Below are 19,154 nucleotides of genomic sequence, written 5' to 3' on the forward strand. Positions count from 1 at the left end.
CGTCCAGTCTCCAACCTCCCTTTTTTAGGGAAGGTTGTTGAGAAGGTAGTGGCCCTCCAACTCCGACGGACCTTGGATGAAGCAGATTATCTAGACCCTTTTCAGTCTGGTTTCAGGCCTGGTTACTGCATCGAAACCGCTTTGGTCGCACTGACCGATGATCTCTGGCGGGCCAGGGATAGAGGACATTCCTCTATCCTTGTGCTCCTTGACCTCTCAGCAGCCTTCGATACCATCGACCATGGTATCCTTCTGCGACAGCTGGAAGAGGTGTGAGTGGGAGGCACCATTTTACGGTGGTTCTCCTCCTACCTCTCGGACAGGTCGCAGTCGGTGTTGGTTGGAGGGCAGAGGTCGACTCTTAGGCCCCTTAATTATGGGGTGCCGCAGGGATCAGTCCTGTCCCCACTCCTATTTAATATCTACATGAAGCCACTGGGTGAGATCATTCGCCGGCACGAGATTAAATACCACCAGTACGCGGATGATACACAGCTGTATTTGTCCGCCCCGTGCCAACTCAGCGTAGCGGTGGAAGTGATGTGCCAGTGCCTGGAAGCTGTTAGGGTCTGGATGGAAGTGAACAAGCTTGCACTCAATCCTGACAAGACCGAGTGGCTGTGGATGTTGCCTCCTAAGGACAGCCCAGCTAGTCCGTCCCTAAACCTGGGAGGAGAAAATTTGCTCCCCTCAGAGAGGGTCCACAATTTGAGGGTCCTCCTGGATCCGCAGCTGACATTAGAACATCATCTGTTGGCTGTGACCAGGGGGGCCTTTGCCGAGGTTTGCCTGGTGCACCAATTGCAGCCCTATTTGGACCGGGAGGCACTTCAAACGGTCACTTACGCCCTCGTCACCTCAAGACTGAATTACTGTAATGTGCTCTACATGGGGCTGCCCCTGAAAAGTGTTCGGAGACTACAATTAGTCCAGAATGCAGCCGCGTGAGTGATACTGGCGACATATTACACCTATCCTCCGCGAGCTGCACTGGCTTCCTATTGGTCTCTGAGCACGATTCAAGGTGCTGGTTATCACTTTTAAAGCCCTACATGGCTCAGGACCTGGATATCTTCGAGACCGTCTTCTGCCGCACACCTCCCTAAGACCGATAAGATCACACAGAATGGGCCTTCTCCAGGTGCCATCAGCTGGACAATGCCGGCTGGCAACGCCTCGGAGCAGGGCCTTCTCTGTTGCTGCTCCGGCCCTATGGAATGAGCTACCCCCAGAGATCCGGACCCTACCCACTCTCATGGCCTTCCGAAAAGCTATCAAAACCTGGCTATTCCGGCAGGACTGGGGCTGTTGACCTCTGGATTGAGGTCCAGCCCCGCTTAGATTGGGTGCATGTTGTATCTTTTTAAATTTGTTGTGTTTTTTTCTGTTTTTAATTTCTCTTAACTTCTGTTTCTGTAAGCCGCCCAGAGTCCTTTGGGATTGGGCGGCCTATAAATTTAATAAACAGTAAACAGTAAACAGATCAAGAGGCTATATTTCTTGATTCTCACAGTTTATTATTTTGGAAAAAGTTTTCTTTATTTTTTCTTTCCATATGCATTTACAAATATACATTCTTGTAGATACTGTTAACATTTATCTGTTGACGTCTAACAGTTATCAAAATCTGCTTAAGAATATAATAGACACTTTCTTGCCACCCTGCATCTCCATCTTGTTTTGCAACAATCTTACTCCTTCCTTCTTCTCAACCTTCCTTTTCTACGTTCGTCTTTCCTCCTCTCCTTCCTCTTTTCTTCTTCCCCTTCCTCTCCCCCACTCCTCTTCTCTTCTTCTCCTCCTTACCCTCTCTCCTACTCTTACTATCCCTCCTTTGCCCTTTCTTCTCCCCTCCCCCTCTTCCTTCCTCCTTCCGTTGTTGCCCTTTCTTGTTTTTTGTCTAGTGAATTTTCGGGGTGGCAGGGAACACCCATCTGTTCTGATCCAGCTCCCCAAACACAAGAAACCCTCTGAAATGAGCGCCAGCAGCCCCAGCAAAAAGTTCCTCTCTCCCCTCAGGCTAACAAGTCTGTCTGACTAGGAGATGAATAGTTGTCTATCACACCTATTCATCTCTGCTCCCTACCTTTTATCTCCAGAGCTAGGGAGTGGCCTTGCTAGCAGCAGTAGCTCTTCCATCCCAAGGTCCAGCCCATAGATTTGCACTGCTCTCCTCTCCTCTGCCTTCTGTACATCCGCATGTCAGGCACTGGACTCAGCTGTTCCTCCTCTTCCTCATCAGCCACCTTCAGACCTGGGGGCTGTTGACTCTCCATCTGAGGACTGACGGACGGTCCAGGCTTCACTTCTGTCTTTCTCTGCCAGCTCCGTTCCCTCTTCCCCCCTCGGAGCTCCCAGCTTGCCTTGATGCTGACCTTGACTCCCACACTGCGGCCTCCTCTGATTCGACTGTTGGAGGGGCTGGCAGCCGACAGGCTGCAAAACTATCTTGATGGGTTCTTCTCCTCTTGTCCCACCAGATCGAAGGAAGGCTGCTTTGACACCATTGTGCTGAGGATTGGGTCTGACACACAAAGTTACAGTTAATTATAATTCAAGTTCCACAGTTTCTTCTTATTTCCCAATTCTGATCCAGCTCCTGTATTCCAGTTCAGCTGAAGTGGAGAGAAAAAGAAGGGGGAGACATTCTTCTTTTCCTCCACAGCCACAAATTCAAACCCTCCTTAAACACTTGGCTTTCTTTGTTCTTCCTTCTGGCAAATGGCTCCATATTCTTTCAACACGATGATTTTCAGCAATACAACTTGGTATTTTTAAATCCAGTTTTAAATCCAGGAAAGATAGAATTATGGACAGAAAAAAGAACACTTTTTCTTGATTTTTCCTTTTGTTATCTTCCACCTCTCATTGATGAGGGTTGCATAAGATACGTAAATTAGAACAAGCTCAAACAGAGCAAGTCTCCTTGGTGTTAGTATTTTTAGCTGCTGTTCCCCCCTCCTTCTTTTCCCATGTGCAGTTCCCAATTGTCAGTTAATCTCTTTTAAAGACACAATCTTTTCAGCTCCAAATTAAAAGCTTGCATTTCAGTGGGTTAGTCAATTCTCATTTCTGTCTCCAATTTGTTTAAAGCAAGCAGTTCTCTTTGGCCTTCACGATTTAAACCACATTTTTTTTCTTTCTTTCTTTTCTTTCCACCAAAATCCCAATCTGTCCGTTAATATTATTTTCTACTCACAAGATTCTTTGCCTTTTCCAAAATTCTGATTTGTGTCAGTTGGTTATTCAAATCTTCTCACCAGGTCTCATCCCTCCTTCCAGACACCGCTCCTGCTCCAAAGCTTAGTCCGGAAGCTTCAGCTTTGTAGCAACCATTTTACAACGTCGCATCCCCCGACGCCGATTCAGAGAGCTAATCTTTGACCTACAAGAAACCTGTTACATTCTTCTACGTCTAATGTGACGCAGCTTCCTTCTTCACTTTCCCTTCAGGAAAGTTCTGATCCAAAGATCCATCGGCATCAGTTTGTCAGCCAGAATTTACGTGGGACTCTTCAGACCCCACGGTTTTTTCTGTCTGTCTCGCTGAGGTACTTCCGGTCCCTCTGGGGCGTGGTTCCCACGTTGGGAACCACTGCTTTTAGAAGGAAGGGATAATGCTAGTTTTGCAGTAGCGCGCACGCACGCACACACACACACACAGCCTCCCCAAGTGCCTTGCTCTGTGTTGCAGCTCTCTCTGCTTTGTGTTAAAGAAGTACCGGAGGAAGAAACAAGGAAGCAAATGTCATCCAAGGCGCAGGCGTGTCCACCGATGGAACTCCAGCCCCTCGGACTCCAGCAGTGACTATGCAGAGCCTGATTTGGATGCCGACAGTGCTGAGGATGAGAGGCCCAAGGCCCATCGGACCAAAGGGGCAGGCCGCTGGAGAGTTCCCAGCCTGGATCTCTGGGTCCCTGCCAGGAAAGAGCTGTCTGAAGCCAACCCTGGAGAGCTGCCCGCTGTCACTCGGCTTTCCAAGGGTTTTGATGTCAACAGGAAGCGGCTGCTGGGTCCAGAAGAGGGCCAGAGGACAGAAGATCTCGTTGCCCACATCCCTGAGACTCCAGCAATGGCTCAAATGAAAGGGAACGAGGTAAAAAGGACACACACACACACACACACACACACACACACACACACACACACACACTGGGTGTAATCCCAGCTTTAGGTGGCTCAGTTTTGGATGTGGTTTCCAGAGACCACTGAGTTACCATTTTTGCAGAGGGGGAAATCCTATAATGTGCTATTAAAATATGACTATGATAGGGACACAGTGGCTAAGACGCTGAGCTTGTCGATCAGAAAGGTCAGCAGTTCGAATCCCTAGCGCTGTGTAATGGAGTGAGCTCCCGTGACTTGTCCCAGCTTCTGCCAACCTAGCAGTTCGAAAGCACATAAAAAATGCAAGTAGAAAAATAGGAGCCACTTTTGGTGGGAAGGGAACAGCGCTCCGTGCGCCTTCAGCGTTAAGTCATGCCGGCCACATGACCACAGAAACGGCTTCAGACTGCGCTGGCTCTTTGGCTTTGAAATGTAGATGAACCCTAGAGTCAGGAACGACTGACACATATGTGTGAGGGGAACCTTTACCTTTTTACCTTTATGAGGAGTCGTCATCATCATTGGCCCGTAATTCACTGAGTTAATAATGATTTAATTCAGGGAAAAGGACTGTAGCCGCCTTCCTCTTCCTCCTTGCCAAAGGCCAAAGGCTGAAAGTCATTCTGATCCTTGGTTTGCGATGGAAATGTGTCTCTTGGGTCTGAACAGCGCAGGCAGAAAGTCCAGTCAGCTTCCCTGCTTATATATGAAACCTAAAGTAAGGACAGGACACCATGGCTCAGAGGTTAGGACAGCTGGAAAATTGACAGCCCAAGTTTGAGACCCGAGTGCCGTGCGACAGGGTGAGTTCCCTTACTTGCTCCAGCTCCTACCCACCTAGCATGCACATGCAAGCAGATAAATAGATACACACATTCTGCGTGCCGAGGTGAATAATTATGCTGGCTGCATGAGCACGGAAGTGTCTTTGGACGACACTGGCTCCCTCGATTGAGAAACGGGGGTGAGTTGGATATGAATGGACAGGGGAAACTTTTAACTTTGCCTTTAAAGCAAGTATACAAATTGAGGTTGAGGATTGAGGAGGAACAGAACTCTTTCTTGGTTCCCAAAATTTGGGATTTTAATAGTAGTTTTAATCAGCATGGTGGGGGAAGTTCAACTCAACTGTGACATAATTGGTCTGTTTCTGGCCTCCAGAGGCCGTTTTCACCCTCCCGGAGGCTCAAGGACAGCTTCTGGAGCCCAGGGAGGCCAAAAAGGCTACACACACACACATACACACACACACACACACACACACACACACCCATGTGGTGCAGAAGGCTGACTAGACCACGCCCACCAGGCCCACACCCACCATAACCACGCCCACCCAGCAACTGGGCAGAGAACCCCTTACTAAATTTTGTGAAGCCCACCCCTGCCAAGAATGGCATGCTTTATACACTTCCCTGCCTAACCACACCGTTTCATGCCACAGCGAAAACTATTACCCAGTACTTGAGCCGTCTGTTTTGACTTTCCTGTGAAAAGAAATAAAAATGTAGAATTTCTGAGCATACCCCTCCAAGGAATTCTTCTGTAAGAACCAAGTTGAACTGTGCTGGATTAAGAGTATAATTCTTGTTTAAAAATTGAAGTGTGAATTCTCCTTTGGTCGTTCCCCCCGCCCCTCTTCTTCCTCCTCTTCTGCAGAATTCTGGGAATGCGAGGGACACATGGAGGGTTTCCTTGGCTTATGTGAAAAGTGTCTTGAGGAGGAACAGCTATGAGCAGCAAAGGAGAAATGTAAGCTTCTTTTTTCATGTTTTATTTATATTATCATTTCCATCAAACTGTGTGTGATCTGGGTGCAGTTATTTGAACAGTCATCATCCGCATATTTGTTGTTATATTCATCACAATAATATAATAATATAATATATTAATATATATTAACTATTATGTTAATATAATTATAACAGTACCTAACATCTTCATCGTCAAATTCTCTCCACATTAACTTTTCCTCTTTTTATATCTCCTCCTTTCTAACTTCTGTTTTTGTTATCTAACCAGTGATAAAATACATCCCACGTCAAAAAATATTCAATTTCTTCTTTATCCTTAATAATTAGTGTTACTTTGTCCATTTCTTACGTTCTAGTATTTTCTTAGTTATGTTCTCATCTGACGGAATCTCGTCATTTTCCCATTGTTGCGCAAATACAATTCTGGCTGCAGTTAGTATATGTAAAACCATAGTCTTTTTATCACATTTTCTGGTAGAAACCTCATAGAAATATCTCTGGTTTCATGTCTATGTGCTCCTTTATCATTTTTTTCCAACCAAGTGTGTATTTTCATCCAATATTTTCTACCTTTGGGCAAGTCCACCACATACGAGAGTGTGAACCCAATGGTTGGTTACACTTCCAACATTGAGCAGATCTGTCTTTATAAATGGAAGCTTCTTCTGAGCACCCCACTTTTCAAGGGAGGGGGAGGGGGTTTTCCCCTGTGCTCAAAAACTCCGGTCAGGGAAGTTTCAAGTCTGCCTGTTGCTTCTGTTTATTCCACAGAAGTATAGGTAGTCCTTGACTTATGACCGCTAGCTTAGAGACTGTCTGAAGTTGCATCTGACTGGGCTTAAGGGCCTGACGTTTGGATAGTTGAGCCCCAAAGTGCAGTCACATGGCTGAACTTTGGGCACTCAATCACACAGCCACATCTGTGGCCGTTTGCAGTGTCCCCAGTCATGGGACCACTTTTCCCACTGCTTTGCTGTAAATCAGCAACTTGTGGTTTGGGTAAATCTACCCCGGTACCGAATTATTGCTTTACTTAACAACCACAGTATTTGCTTAATGACTGCTGCTGCAAAAACATTGTAAAATCATGTCTGTGGTTGTCCCCAAGGTGCTTTTTTTAACAGGCAACTGGACTTCCTGGTTTTTTTGTTGAAGACGTTTCACTTCTCATCCCAGAAGCTTCTTCAGCTCTGACTGTATGGTGGGGAAAGGAAGGATTTATGTTCCTTGCAAATAGCTGGTCCTTTGCATTTTTGAGTCCTTGAGGCCACCTGGAGGTTTATTTGTGTCTTCAGGGTCACCTGAGTGGTGCAAATGATTCCTGTACTCTGCAATTTTTCCCTCTGGGAATCTGTTCCTACTCCCACCCCATTCCAAGGGTCTTCATCCCAAATTGCATAGCTAGAAATCTGTAGAGATTCTCCGTCATCCAGATCAGGGTTGTCCCAGTGCTTCAAGGGCCCTCTAAAACAGTGGGTCTCATAAGGCCAGACCTTCAGTGGATGAATCCTCCGTGCACAAACATGTCTTCTTCTTTGTCCTCCCCAGCGTGAAATAAGAAGAAAGAAACGCTTTGCTTCCAGCTCTTCGGATGGCCCCAGAGGTTCTCAGTTGGCCTTGTCAGCCGGTATGACGAAGGATGGGATGGGGAAGACGACACTCTACCGGAGACTGATGGTGGCAGTCACGCCCTGGGCTGGGAACATGGTGCAGGAGTGGGCCCTCCGGATGAAGCAGGTGGCTTCCCGCAAGTCAAAAGGTACCTGCGATCCAAGCAACAGCCTGTCTCGCTCTAAGGAAGCCTCAAAGAGTCAATTTAGAGAAGGCCATGAGGCCGTCAAGTCCAGTGCCCTCCACAGTGCAGAAATCCCTGTGAAAATATCCCCACAGTATGGTTCTTGAGACTCTTGGGCTCCACTCCTGAACCGTGTTAGGAAGAGGCCCCTCAGGAAGGCAAGATAGCAATAGCTATATTCCGCTTCACAGTGTTTTACATCCATCTCTAAATGGTTTACAGAGTTAGCATATTTCCCGCAACAATCTGGATCCTCACTTTACCCACCTGGGGAGGACAGAAGGCTGAGTCAATCTTGAGCCTGGTGAGATTTGAACTGCCAAATTGCACGCAGCTGGCAGTCAGCAGAAGTAGCCTGCAGTACTGCACTCTAACCACTGTGCTGCCGTGGCTCATAGGATGAGAAGTAGTGGATTATGGGAAGGCAACTACCTGTCAAAAGTTGGGGGGAAATATTGAGAACATCTGTTCAGAGGAAACCTCCCTTTGGGTGATCCTCCCAAAATGGTTTTCTCATAATGTGAAACATAAATTGGGGGGGGGGGGAAGTGCAGACTGAAAGAAAGGAGAGAGTGAACCATGAAGAAGATGACTCTTAATTCATTATTCTGATGCAGTGTTTCTTGACCTTAACATCTTGAAGATGTGTGGACTTAATGTGATGTTGAGATGTTCCTTTCACCATCCATTTGCAGCCTGGGAGGGCAGAAATAGGAATTATGTCTAGTTCAATGAAAAGAAGGACAAGAGGTGACATGATGGCCATCTTCCAATGCTTGACAGGCTGCTGCAAAGAAGAGGGGGGTCAACCTATTTGTTGTGGCCCACCAGCAGAGCTGGCAGCAGATTCGGACAGTGAGGAGGTTGGGGAGGAACCTGGGACAGTCCTGGAGTCTGGGGAAGGCTCGGATGAGGGCTCTGCATCAGAGGCAGAGAAGGGGCCAGAGCCATTTAACAGTTATCAGCTGCCTTCGGAGTCAGACATCAGTGAGGCAGAAGAACAGCTGGAGCCTGTTCCCAGTGTGCGCATGCACAGTTGCCAGACGAAGGGAGCAGCTAAAAAACAGGGGTCGGCTTGGGAGTAAGGCCACAGGAGGAGGATGAATGGCCCTCCCAGAGGAAATAGAAGAGGAGTGAAAGGGGAGGGGAGTTTGCAGGAGACAATTAGTTCGCTTTGTTGGTTCATGACTCACCAAGACTCCTGGTCAAGTTCTGCAGAGATCGGCCTGTCAGATTTCCAATCCAGATAAGGTCTGTGACTGTAAATCCTCCCTCAAAAGACTTTGCTGGATGTGAAGGAGCAAAATTCACAGTCAATTAATAAAAGGGTTTTTTGTCGGGACAACAAGGAGTTTGCTTCAGGCTCTTGGGGAGCCTCCGTCAGAACACTATTCTCCGAAGCACAGGGAGGAAAAAAGAGTGCAACGGATTTGAAGCCTTCTTTCTCTTTCTCCTTCCAGCGGACATGATCTTCAGGCAGCTGCAGACGGCCCACCTCACAAGCACACCGTTGTTCACGTTCCTGATTCAGGTGGGTGAAGATTGCCAGCCCAACGCGGCTCCCCAGGGCTGCAGCCAAGTGTCCTCCAGTCAGACATCCTTGGGGAGATGGTGGGGGGAACAGGTTGTCTCAGTCTAGGAGAGGCAAGAAGTCAAAAGTCTCCAAGAGGAGCTCCATCGAGGTTTGTTGGGATCAGCCCGCACAGGAATTCATATCTTCCCACAACTGGGCCTCAGTTTCCACCCTGGTCTTGGCTTATCTGGGGCATTTGGCTCCTCTGTTTTTTGATCCAGATTCTCCCTTCCCAAAGACTGCAGGAAACCATGATTTAACTAAGTCCTTGAGTTACAATCGGTTGCTCAGCAATAGTTTGAAATTCCAGTGGACCAACGGTGTGGGTGTTTATGACCCAGATTCAAAGTTCTGGCAGTTGCCTCCCACCCCTCGCTCTGGTCGTGGGACCTCATTCCAGGCACTCGGCAACCGAGCCACATTTAAGGTCTATTTGCAGCATCCCTTGGTCCCGTAGCCTCATGGAATTATGTTTTTTACCAACCCCCAATGTTTGCTTCCAGTTTTCGGCAAAAAAAAGAGGTGTCTGTCGTGATCCATTGGTTCACTTAAAGACGGCAGGTTTTGTTGAACGGTCCTGTTCTGCAAAAAGGGTTTTAAAATCGGGTGGGCCATGTGACTGACCTGTTTGGTGGGTATCACGAGTCATGACTGGGTTGAACAGACTCCCGTATGCTCATAAGCCCCTTTTCACCAGCCCCCACTCAATAGAAGAGAAATAGGATAGGATAAAGAAGAGAAATTGGAATGGGATGGGATGGGATGGGATGGGATAGGATAGAAATAGAATAGAATAGAATAGAATAGAATAGAATTAGAATTAGAATAGGATAGAGAAGAGAAATTGGAATGGGATGGGATAGGATAGAAATAGAATAGAAAAGAAATAGAATAGAAAAGAAATAGAATAGAACAGAAATAGAATAGAACAGAATTAGGATTGAATTAGAATAGAAATAGAATTAGAATAGAATTAGAATTAGGATTGAATTAGAATAGAAATAGAATTAGAATAGAAAGAATAGAATAGAAATAGAATAGAAACAGAATAGAAATAGAATAGAAATAGAATAGAAATAGAATAGAAATAGAATAGAAATAGAATAGAAATAGAATAGAAATAGAATAGAAATAGAATAGAAAAGAAATAGAAATAGAATAGAATAGAATTAGGATTGAATTAGAATAGAAATAGAAATAGAATAGAAATAGAATAGAAATAGAATAGAAATAGAATAGAAATAGAATAGAAATAGAATAGAAATAGAATAGAAATAGAATAGAAATAGAATAGAAATAGAATAGAAATAGAATAGAAATAGAATAGAAATAGAATAGAAATAGAATAGAAACAGAACAGAATAGAAAAACTTTATTGTCACCTTTTCTGAGGATGCTCTTCCTTTCTCGTCCGAGCCTTTCGCCTCGCCAGAGACTGATCCCTCCCATCTCTCTTTCTCTCAGCTCCTTCATATCGATGTGGACGGCTGCATGAAGGTGATTCAGAAAAGGAAATCCCGGCAGCCGGAGCTGCTGAAGACCATCATTGCGCCTGTGGGCAACAACAAGCAGGTCTGGTCTCCTTTGCATCTCTTCTTCAAAACCAAGGGAGGAGGAGGACAGGCAGGGCAAGATCTTTCCTAACGGGGAAGCCATGGAGAGCTGGAATCCAATGTTCCCTCTAATTTTTTTTCAGTGTGTGCGGAAAAGTATAGTATTTGAGCAGCACATTTTCATGCCTGAGCACCTGATTTTTTTTCACAGATGTTTCACAGAGCAATTGATTTATAGGATCCGAATTGGAATGGAGAAAAATGGTTTTGTGAGTGTGTGTGTGTGTGTGTTTGAGTGAGCGAGGGATCCAATAAGGGAACTGCGCCTATTTAGGAAAGAAGGTAAATTATTGCAAACATGGTCAATCGAAGATAAGTATGGGGACAGGTTGGGCAGTAGAGAGAAAGTGATAAAAGAGTGGGAGAGAGGAAGAAAAAAAGAGGGAAGAGAGACAGAAAGAGACAGAGAAGGACAGAGAAAGTGACAGAAGAGTGGGAAAGAAGGAGAGAGAAAGAGAGACAGAGAAAGAGGGTGAAAGAGACAGAAAGAGACAAAGAGGAGAGAGAAGGGAGAAGGAGAAAGTGACAGAAGAGTGGGAAAGAAGGAGAGAGAAAGAGAGACAGAGAAAGAGGGTGAAAGAGACAGAAAGAGACAAAGAGGAGAGAGAAGGGAGAAGGAGAAAGTGACAGAAGAATGGAAAAGAGGGAGAGAGAAAGAGAAGAGAGATAAAGAGAAAGAGGATGAGAGAGACAGAGAGAGAAGAGAGGAAGAGGAAAGAGTAAGAGAGAACATCTCATTTCAACCCTGAGGTGCAAATATTCTCTTTGATTGGTAATTTTATTTGTCCATTTACTATCCAATACTCTCATTTCTCCTTAAATTCATCAAGAATTCCCTTCTTTTTATTGAATTTATCACAATACCATGAGAACAACTTTTTCAGCATAGCTTTACAGCTATTTAAAATGTATAGTATTTTAGGTCAGGTTTTCAGAACATTAGTCTATTTATAAGTCATTAAGTGCAAAGAAGCAGATTCAGAAAGTTGGCTTCCCTTTTTGTAATTGCCTATTGCCTGCTTAATTTTCTACCTACATTTTTGATAACTGATATTCACTGTTGACCCAAAAAGCCCATCATAGAAAGAAACCTTCCCTATGAACTTTGTTGGGTTTCCATGGAATGAAGTTTGATCTTTTTCTCAACCATACAGTAGCATATTCTTTCTAAGGAGGATATAATCAAGATAGTCCATAATTGCCTATCAATCTAACAGTATGGCGATTGACAATCTCTATATATTTTAACTCTAACTCTTTCAGTCTTAAAGGTTTGGTGAGGAGAAATCCAAAAATTCTTTTAAAGAGGAAAAAAATGCTTGCACAATTGCACCCATTGAGACATGTATATATACACAACACACAGAGAAACAAACTTAACAAAGTGCTAAGTCTGCCCACCAACTAACTAACTAACTAACTCTCTCTCACTCACTCACTCTCTCCCTCCCTCCCTCCCTCCCTCCCTCCCTCCCTCTCTCTCTCTCTCTCTTAAAGAGAGGGAGAGAGAGAATCCCTCCTTCCTTCAGCCCAACACTCTTGCTGGCATCCTGACCAGACGAGAGGGACTGCAGAGGGTCTCCTCGAGTCTAGGGCAGCGAGTCATTCGATGGGAAAGTTGCCTCTTGGAGGGGATGACCCGGATAGGCTCTCGCTTCATCTCTCACCCACGCACCTTAGAGGGAACAGTGCTGGAATCCCTGCTCACAGTTGGCTTCTTGGGTGTTAGGGGGGAGGCCCTCACCTTCATCCTTGGGGGCTTTTCTTCTTGGCAAAGCAACGGAGGCGATATTAGGAGTCCTTCACTACAATTAGGGTGGATCGATTTTCTGGAAATCATAGATCCGAAATAGGTAGAGTGGTGTGGTAGCCTAGAGATGGAGCTCTCGCTTCACAATCCGGAGGCTGTGAGTTCGATCCTAGGGGGAGGCAGGTATTTCTCTCTCTCGGCACCATGAGAATATATCTGCTGAACAAAACTTCGCTCTGGCAATAGGAAGGGCATCCAGTAAACACTCCGCTCCATTCAGTTGCCCAGAGTCCACCCCACAAGGGATTATGGGGTCGTTAAAAGATGATGATGATAATTCAGAAATGGATTCATAGCTTACTAAACAAATCCCCCAAGCAGAATTTTCTGCTTTTCAAGCAGTAGATCCCAGATCCTTGCCTGCCTTTTTAGTGTGGGAGAGTTTGTGAGGAAAGTCATTCTGGGATCACTATTGCCCCCGAGTCCGATAGATAAGCATAGGGGCAGGGGAAGAGCCTGCCAGTCTCTGAAGCCAATTCTCTTTTCCTTCGTAGCCCTCGTCTTCCCAGGATGCCAGAGGTGTGTGTCTCCTCCTATTTTTGCTTACAGTTTCTCTGCAGAACATGGGGTGGAGGGTGCTGATTCCCGGCCTACTTTGCAGTCCTTGCCAGGTCCAAGTGCCAATCTGTGGGCATGCCAGGTCCAAGGAGCACCGCTAGCCTGGACGTAAGATGGGATACTCAGGACCTATGCTCACATCTCAAGCTCCAAACTCCTCAGGCTGCTGTCAGAGGCCTTTCCTTGCCCTGGAACTCACTGTGGCCCCTGCCTAGATGCTTCCCACCTATTTTCCCCCAATAGTAGGAGCAGATGCCTGAAGGTGAAACTGAGCCAACAGAGGGTTCTAGTCAGAAGTGGTTATTCAGCAGGTTCTGACCAGTTCTGGAGAACCAGTAGTGGAAATTTTGAGTGCTGTATTTTTTGGCGTATAAGACGCACCTTTCCCCCCCCCCAAAAAAAGAGGGTGAAAATCTTTGGTGCATCTTATACACTGAATACAGCATTTTTTGCCTCCTGAAACCCCACCCACTTTGCAAAAATGGACGTGCAGAGGGTTTGGGAGGCTTGCAAAGGGCTCCTGGGGGCTAGGGAGGGCAAAAACGAGCAAAAAATGGTCTGTTTTTTTTCTTGTTTTTGCCCTCCCCAGCCCTCAGGAGCACTCTACAAGCTGCCTAAAGGCTATGCATGCCCTTTTTTTTGGCAAAAAAGGAGGCTTTCAGAGGGTTTGGAAGGTCTGCAGAGTGCAAAAACTTTTTTGAACAAATTTACCTCTTCAAAATAATGTTGCATCTTATACTCCAAAAACTACGGTAATTCAGAGAACTGGTAAATACCACCTCTGACTTGCCCCGCCCCCATCTATTCTCTGCCTCCCGAGTCCCAGCTGGTCGGGATGAATTGGGGATTTTGCAGTTTCCTTCCCCTGCCACACCGACCAAGCCCACAGAACCGGTAGTAAAAAATGTTGAATCCCACTGCTGGTCCTGGTCCAGGGGCTGGCTGAGATTCCAGAGCCAAAGGGCTGCCCCTTGGAGGATTGGGACTCTTTGAAGTCAGGCCCTGGCAGGTGATGGAAGGACAGAAGGCAAGGAGGAGAACCTTGGGCTCTAACAGGATTGTGTCCTGTCTCCAAATGGCACAGCTGGAGGGCTTTATGGAGCAGGTTTTGGGGGGGGGAGGGGTTGAGTGGCTGCAAAGATCTGAAGTTGGAGCTTCTGCTTTATTTCTGCCCAGCTCAGCCCGGCCCCCCAGCGGCCAGCAGCCAGATCAACAAGAAGCTGATTCCCCTGAAGGCTAAAGAGGGGCCCATCCCCACCAACACATGGAAGGCCCGTTCGTCACCTGGCCCGGCCCCCAAGCTGAAAACTGTCTCGGAACTGCTGCGGGAGAAGAGACTGCGCGAGCAGACGGCCAGGAAGGGCACCCAGAAGAGGATCTTCGTCGCCCCTCAGCTGCTCCTCTCTACCTCTGTCATGGTCCCACAGACAAGGGGTCCCACTGCCCCGTTGGCCAACTGCACCCCTGCTCCCACGGCCAGCCAGGCATCACTAAGGCCACCTCCTGCATCAGCTTCCATCCCCTTGGGGACATTGTCTGGAAGGGACTCAGCCCCTCCAACAGACCTGGCGGGGGGCTCTCAGGAGAGGTCCCTTCCCTGCAATGGGAACAAGGATGAGGCAGCTAGAGAAGGCAGAGACGGCGGCCAAGAGAGCTTTGCGCATCAGGGGGCTCCTAAAGTGGCCAGAACGCCTGTGGGGACTTTTGCTAACGTGAACTCCATCCCGGGAGATGCTCTTCATCCCTCTCCGGCCTCTGGTGCTTTACCCCACCTGGTAGCTGCCCACTCACAGCGCAGTGCAGTTGTCCAACCCACCCTGCCCATCAGTTGGGTGCTGACCCCTCAAGGCCTTCTCCCGGTCACTCTGCTGAGTATCCCCAGTCAAGGGAAGCCACTGGCCAGTGGCTCTGCTACTCCGTCAAATCCCAGCCAGCCTGTGGAGACTTCGGCCAAGATCCCAACCCCAACTACTGGAGTTCCGGTGGTGGAGGGACCTCCCATTCCTTCTGGCTGCCCACAGAATGATGCAGACACTCAGCTGAGGGATGTTCCACCTCTTCCTCCTGCACCGCTTCTTGGGAACTCCACAGAATCGGGGTGCCCTCCGTCCCCTGCTGGTTCCGGGGCACCTTCCTTGTCTTGCAGTGTCTTCGGAGGGACTGCCACCACCACCCCCAATTCAGAGGCTTTGCCCCCGCCCCATCCCAATCAAGGCCCAGCCGCTCTGGAGGTCCCCTCTGACCCAGCCCCACAAGCCTGCCACACGCCATGCCCACCCCAGGAGGGCACAGCCTGCCCCCTTTCTCGTCTCCTTTCCCTAGAAGCAGAGCCGGCAGTGAAAGCATGGGCCAAGGAGAGCCAGGAGGCCAGGGCTCCCTCACTGGGAAGGGGCCTGCCGTATCTGCCCCCGTTTCTGTGCAGCTTGAAAACCCTCTCGGGGCTGCTGCTAAATAAATCTTCCCTGGAGCAGAGTGCTGCCTCTCTTCTGGACCCTGAAGGGCGGCAGGAAGAGGCTGGCCAGCCAGACCTGGAGGCCTTGAGGGACATGGTGCGCCAGAAGCTCCAGGACAACCCTGCCTATCAGCTCCTGAGACAACGGTTCATGGCGGCCTTTAGTTTCCCAGCTGCTCTGGCCGCACTGCCCCCTCCCAGGGTGGCCACGACCCTCTCGGGGGGCAGGTGGTGGGAGAGCAGCCAGGGAGAAGAGTCCAGCTCATCTTTGGAAGAGGAGGAGGAAGAAGAGGAGGAGGAGGAGGAAGCTGAGAGACAACCCCAAGAAGCAACCAGAGATGGCCCTCCTGAGATAAGGGAGGCCAGCGAGGAACTAGAGGTAATCTTGGTGGTGGGAATCCTTAAGAGAGATTTTAGTGCTTTTTTCTAAGTAGACCTGTGGTATCTTACTACAAATAACACAATTTAAGAGCCATGGTACAACAGTGGTCAGAGTGCAGTACTGCAGGCTACTTCTGCTGATTGCTGGCTGCCTGCAATTTGGCAGATCAAATCTCACCAGGCTCAAGGTTAACTCAGCCTTCCGTCCTTCCGAGGTGGGTAAAATGAGGACCCAGATTGTTGGTGGCAATAGGCTGACCCTGTAAACTGCTTAGAGAGGGCTATAAAGCATTGTAAAGCAGGATATAAGTGCTATTGCTATTTATGGTCGCACCCAGGGGTGAAATTCAGCAGGTTCTGGAGAACCGGTAGCGGAAATTTTGAGTACTTCGGAGAACCAGCAAATACCACCTCTGCTGGCCCCAGAGTGGGAAGGGAATGGGGATTTTGCAGTATCCTTCCTCTGCCACGCCCACAGAACCGGTAGTAAAAAAAATTGAATTTCACCACTGGCCGCACCTATAAATTGACTCTGGGTATAAAACAAGGAATCAAACCTCAGCGAACAAAACAACATAATCAATACAAATCAACAGCGACAAGCAGCATCTCAGAGGTCTTTAAAACAATGTGTTTGTAAATAATAAAAAGAACTGCGGAACAATCAACAAGAACTCAATTTGGCATCCCAGCCAAAATTGTCCAACGATCGATCAAGGTTGTAGGCCCTTCCACAAATCTGAGAGGGCTGAAGGCACCTGGATCTTAGCAGGTTGCTGTACCACACAGACCGGTGTTGTGATGTAGAAGGGAGAACTGCTGGGTACCCCAAAATGATGCTGCTTAATTAAAAGGGGGATTGCAGAGAGTGCCCAACTCCCTCATTCATTCTGGGGTGAGCAAAAGCAAATGACAGACAGGTGGTCCTCCAAGTAACCTGATGGATCTTGACAGACTTGAACACTGGGCCCTATCGAACAAAATGAAATTCAAGGGAGAGAAAAGTCCAGTCCTACCCTTAGGTAAGAAAACCCAAAGGACATATAGACTGGGTGAAACCGGGCTTAATAGCAGTAAACTGTGAGAGGGATCTTGGAGGCTTAGTGGACAACCAACTAAATAGGAGCCAAAAAAGCCAATGCAATCCTAAATTGCATTAACAGAGGGATTCAATCAAGATCAAGGGAGGTACTAATACCACTCTATAAAGCCTTAGTAAGACCACACCTAGAGTACCGTATCCAGTTTTGGTCACCACCCTATAAAAAAGCTGTTGAGACTCTAGAAAGAGGGCAGAGTAACCAAGATGATGAGGGGACTGGAGGCTAAAACATACGATGGACGGTTGCAGGAACTGGGCCTGGCTGGTCTAGGGAAGAGAAGGACCAGGGGAGCATCTTCCAATATTTGAAGGGCTGCCAAGAGAGGTGGGGTGGAGGTGGGTTCAAGCTATTTTCCAAGCAAATAGGGTTGTATGCTTAGCCTAAGCAGAGTGTCCTTCCAGAGGCCCCCAGCCTGTAAATCAAACATGATACATTGATGGAAGCCAAGGAAGGCTTTGGATATAGAAAGCCTAGGATAGAGATGTCCTGATAGAGATACCGGGACATTCTCCTGGGTATGAAAACATCTGTGTGTGTGTGTGTGTGTGTGTTGTGTATCTTTCATGTTTCTTGGTGACCAAGAAAATAAATATCCAATAGTAAAGTTCTTAGCCTTGGCTCAGCCAGTTGGGGAAATTCTGAGAGTTGAATCCATTCATCAGGGATTGGGGGGGGGGGGGGGGGAGACTGAAACCACACAGAGAATGTGGGTTTGCGGAGTAAAGGATGCAGGCAATAGGCCAAGCCCAGGAATCCGTCTGTGTCTACAATTGGTCTTGGGTTGCATCTGTGAATCTTGTCGTCTTTTTAGGAGTCTGGAATGGATGTCGACTCAGACCACGGCTGCCCAGGCAAGGTACGAAGAAGCCAGCGTCTCCACAAAAGGGGAGTCCCTCTGTGACAGCAGCAGCCCCTTTGGTTCCATTACTCTCTTTATTCCTAAGCCCAAGCGTGTGTTTCTGGGGACCCCGACGATTGCCCTCTGGACCCTGTTGTTCCCATGTTCGGCCTGGAGAGGAAACCTCAAAGCCGAGGCAAAATTCTATCTCGTCATCTTTGCCACTGGGTCGATTTTGACAATTAGCAGCATCTCCTGTCTTAGGATGCGGGGAAATTGCCTTCCTTCCTTCCTTCCTTCTCAAGCAGCCTTCCCCCATCTGGCGTAATCACAAAGGCTGGGATTGCGACTTCCAGAAGTCCCCAGCTGGCATGGTCAGCACTGGGAATTCTGGGACTTTGGAGGATGGAAACATGCGGGAATTGGCATGAGTCCTGGACGTCCAATTGGATTGTGAACATCGCACCGTCTGACAAACAAATGCCCTTTTTGCTCTTATTTGTGGCAGTGGGACTGTCCCAGCATGCTGGATCTGGTGCTAAGCCACGATAAAGGTTTATTTTGTTGGGGCATGTCACTTTTTGTGTTTTGTCAACCAAAGTGTGGGACCAAGTGCTTTGTGTGGAGTACAGCTGAGACACAGTTCTCTAAAATATAGGATTTTTTCCTACAGCTTCTTGCAAGCTTCCTTCCCCCTGAGTTGCTTCTCCCAAGGAGGCTATTGGCACCAACTCCCAGGGATACTCCAGCCCAGTGATGGGAGTGACCTTCAAGGAAAGGAGAAGCAGGAAGTTACTGGCAGTTGCTACGTTGACTTATAGGGGTCCTTGAAGAAAGCTATTTGGGTTATACGGACTGTTTCTCATTTTGTTTCCCAGAGCACGATGTGAAGCAAAGTTATGCTTCTAAGACAGATGTCAGTTGAATCCCTGTGTAGACTTGTGTGCAAGCAAGCAAACGGGCTCCGAAAATTGGAATAGCAACTGCTTCGAATAAGTTTTAAATTTTTTATTCAATTTGGAGTTGAGTTTGTCTGTTTTGCATTAAAATCTTTGTGTTTCACAAGGCTGGGTTTTATTTCTGACCATCTGGTATGAGAGATATTAGGGGGAGAAGCTTTGCATGTGTGAAAGGCAGGATTAAGGAGCCCTGCTCCCCCAAACTGGCCA

General features: G+C 47.6%; 1 protein-coding gene across 1 annotated transcript in view; it reads left to right on the plus strand.

Moving 5' to 3' along the window:
- SNAPC4 (small nuclear RNA activating complex polypeptide 4) overlaps positions 1 to 19,154 on the plus strand; it is a 44,579-nt gene extending 25,425 nt beyond the window's left edge. The window contains exons 16-23 of the mRNA XM_032233365.1: positions 3,717 to 4,097; positions 5,768 to 5,860; positions 7,411 to 7,621; positions 9,118 to 9,188; positions 10,695 to 10,802; positions 13,148 to 13,172; positions 14,388 to 16,042; positions 17,959 to 19,154. Coding sequence (XP_032089256.1) covers positions 3,717 to 4,097; positions 5,768 to 5,860; positions 7,411 to 7,621; positions 9,118 to 9,188; positions 10,695 to 10,802; positions 13,148 to 13,172; positions 14,388 to 16,042; positions 17,959 to 18,048 — 2,634 coding nt within the window. The 3' untranslated portion in view covers positions 18,049 to 19,154. The remainder of the gene's footprint in view (positions 1 to 3,716; positions 4,098 to 5,767; positions 5,861 to 7,410; positions 7,622 to 9,117; positions 9,189 to 10,694; positions 10,803 to 13,147; positions 13,173 to 14,387; positions 16,043 to 17,958) is intronic.

Source organism: Thamnophis elegans, chromosome 16 (assembly GCF_009769535.1).
Source record: "Thamnophis elegans isolate rThaEle1 chromosome 16, rThaEle1.pri, whole genome shotgun sequence".
NCBI classification, from domain to species: Eukaryota; Metazoa; Chordata; class Lepidosauria; order Squamata; family Colubridae; genus Thamnophis; species Thamnophis elegans.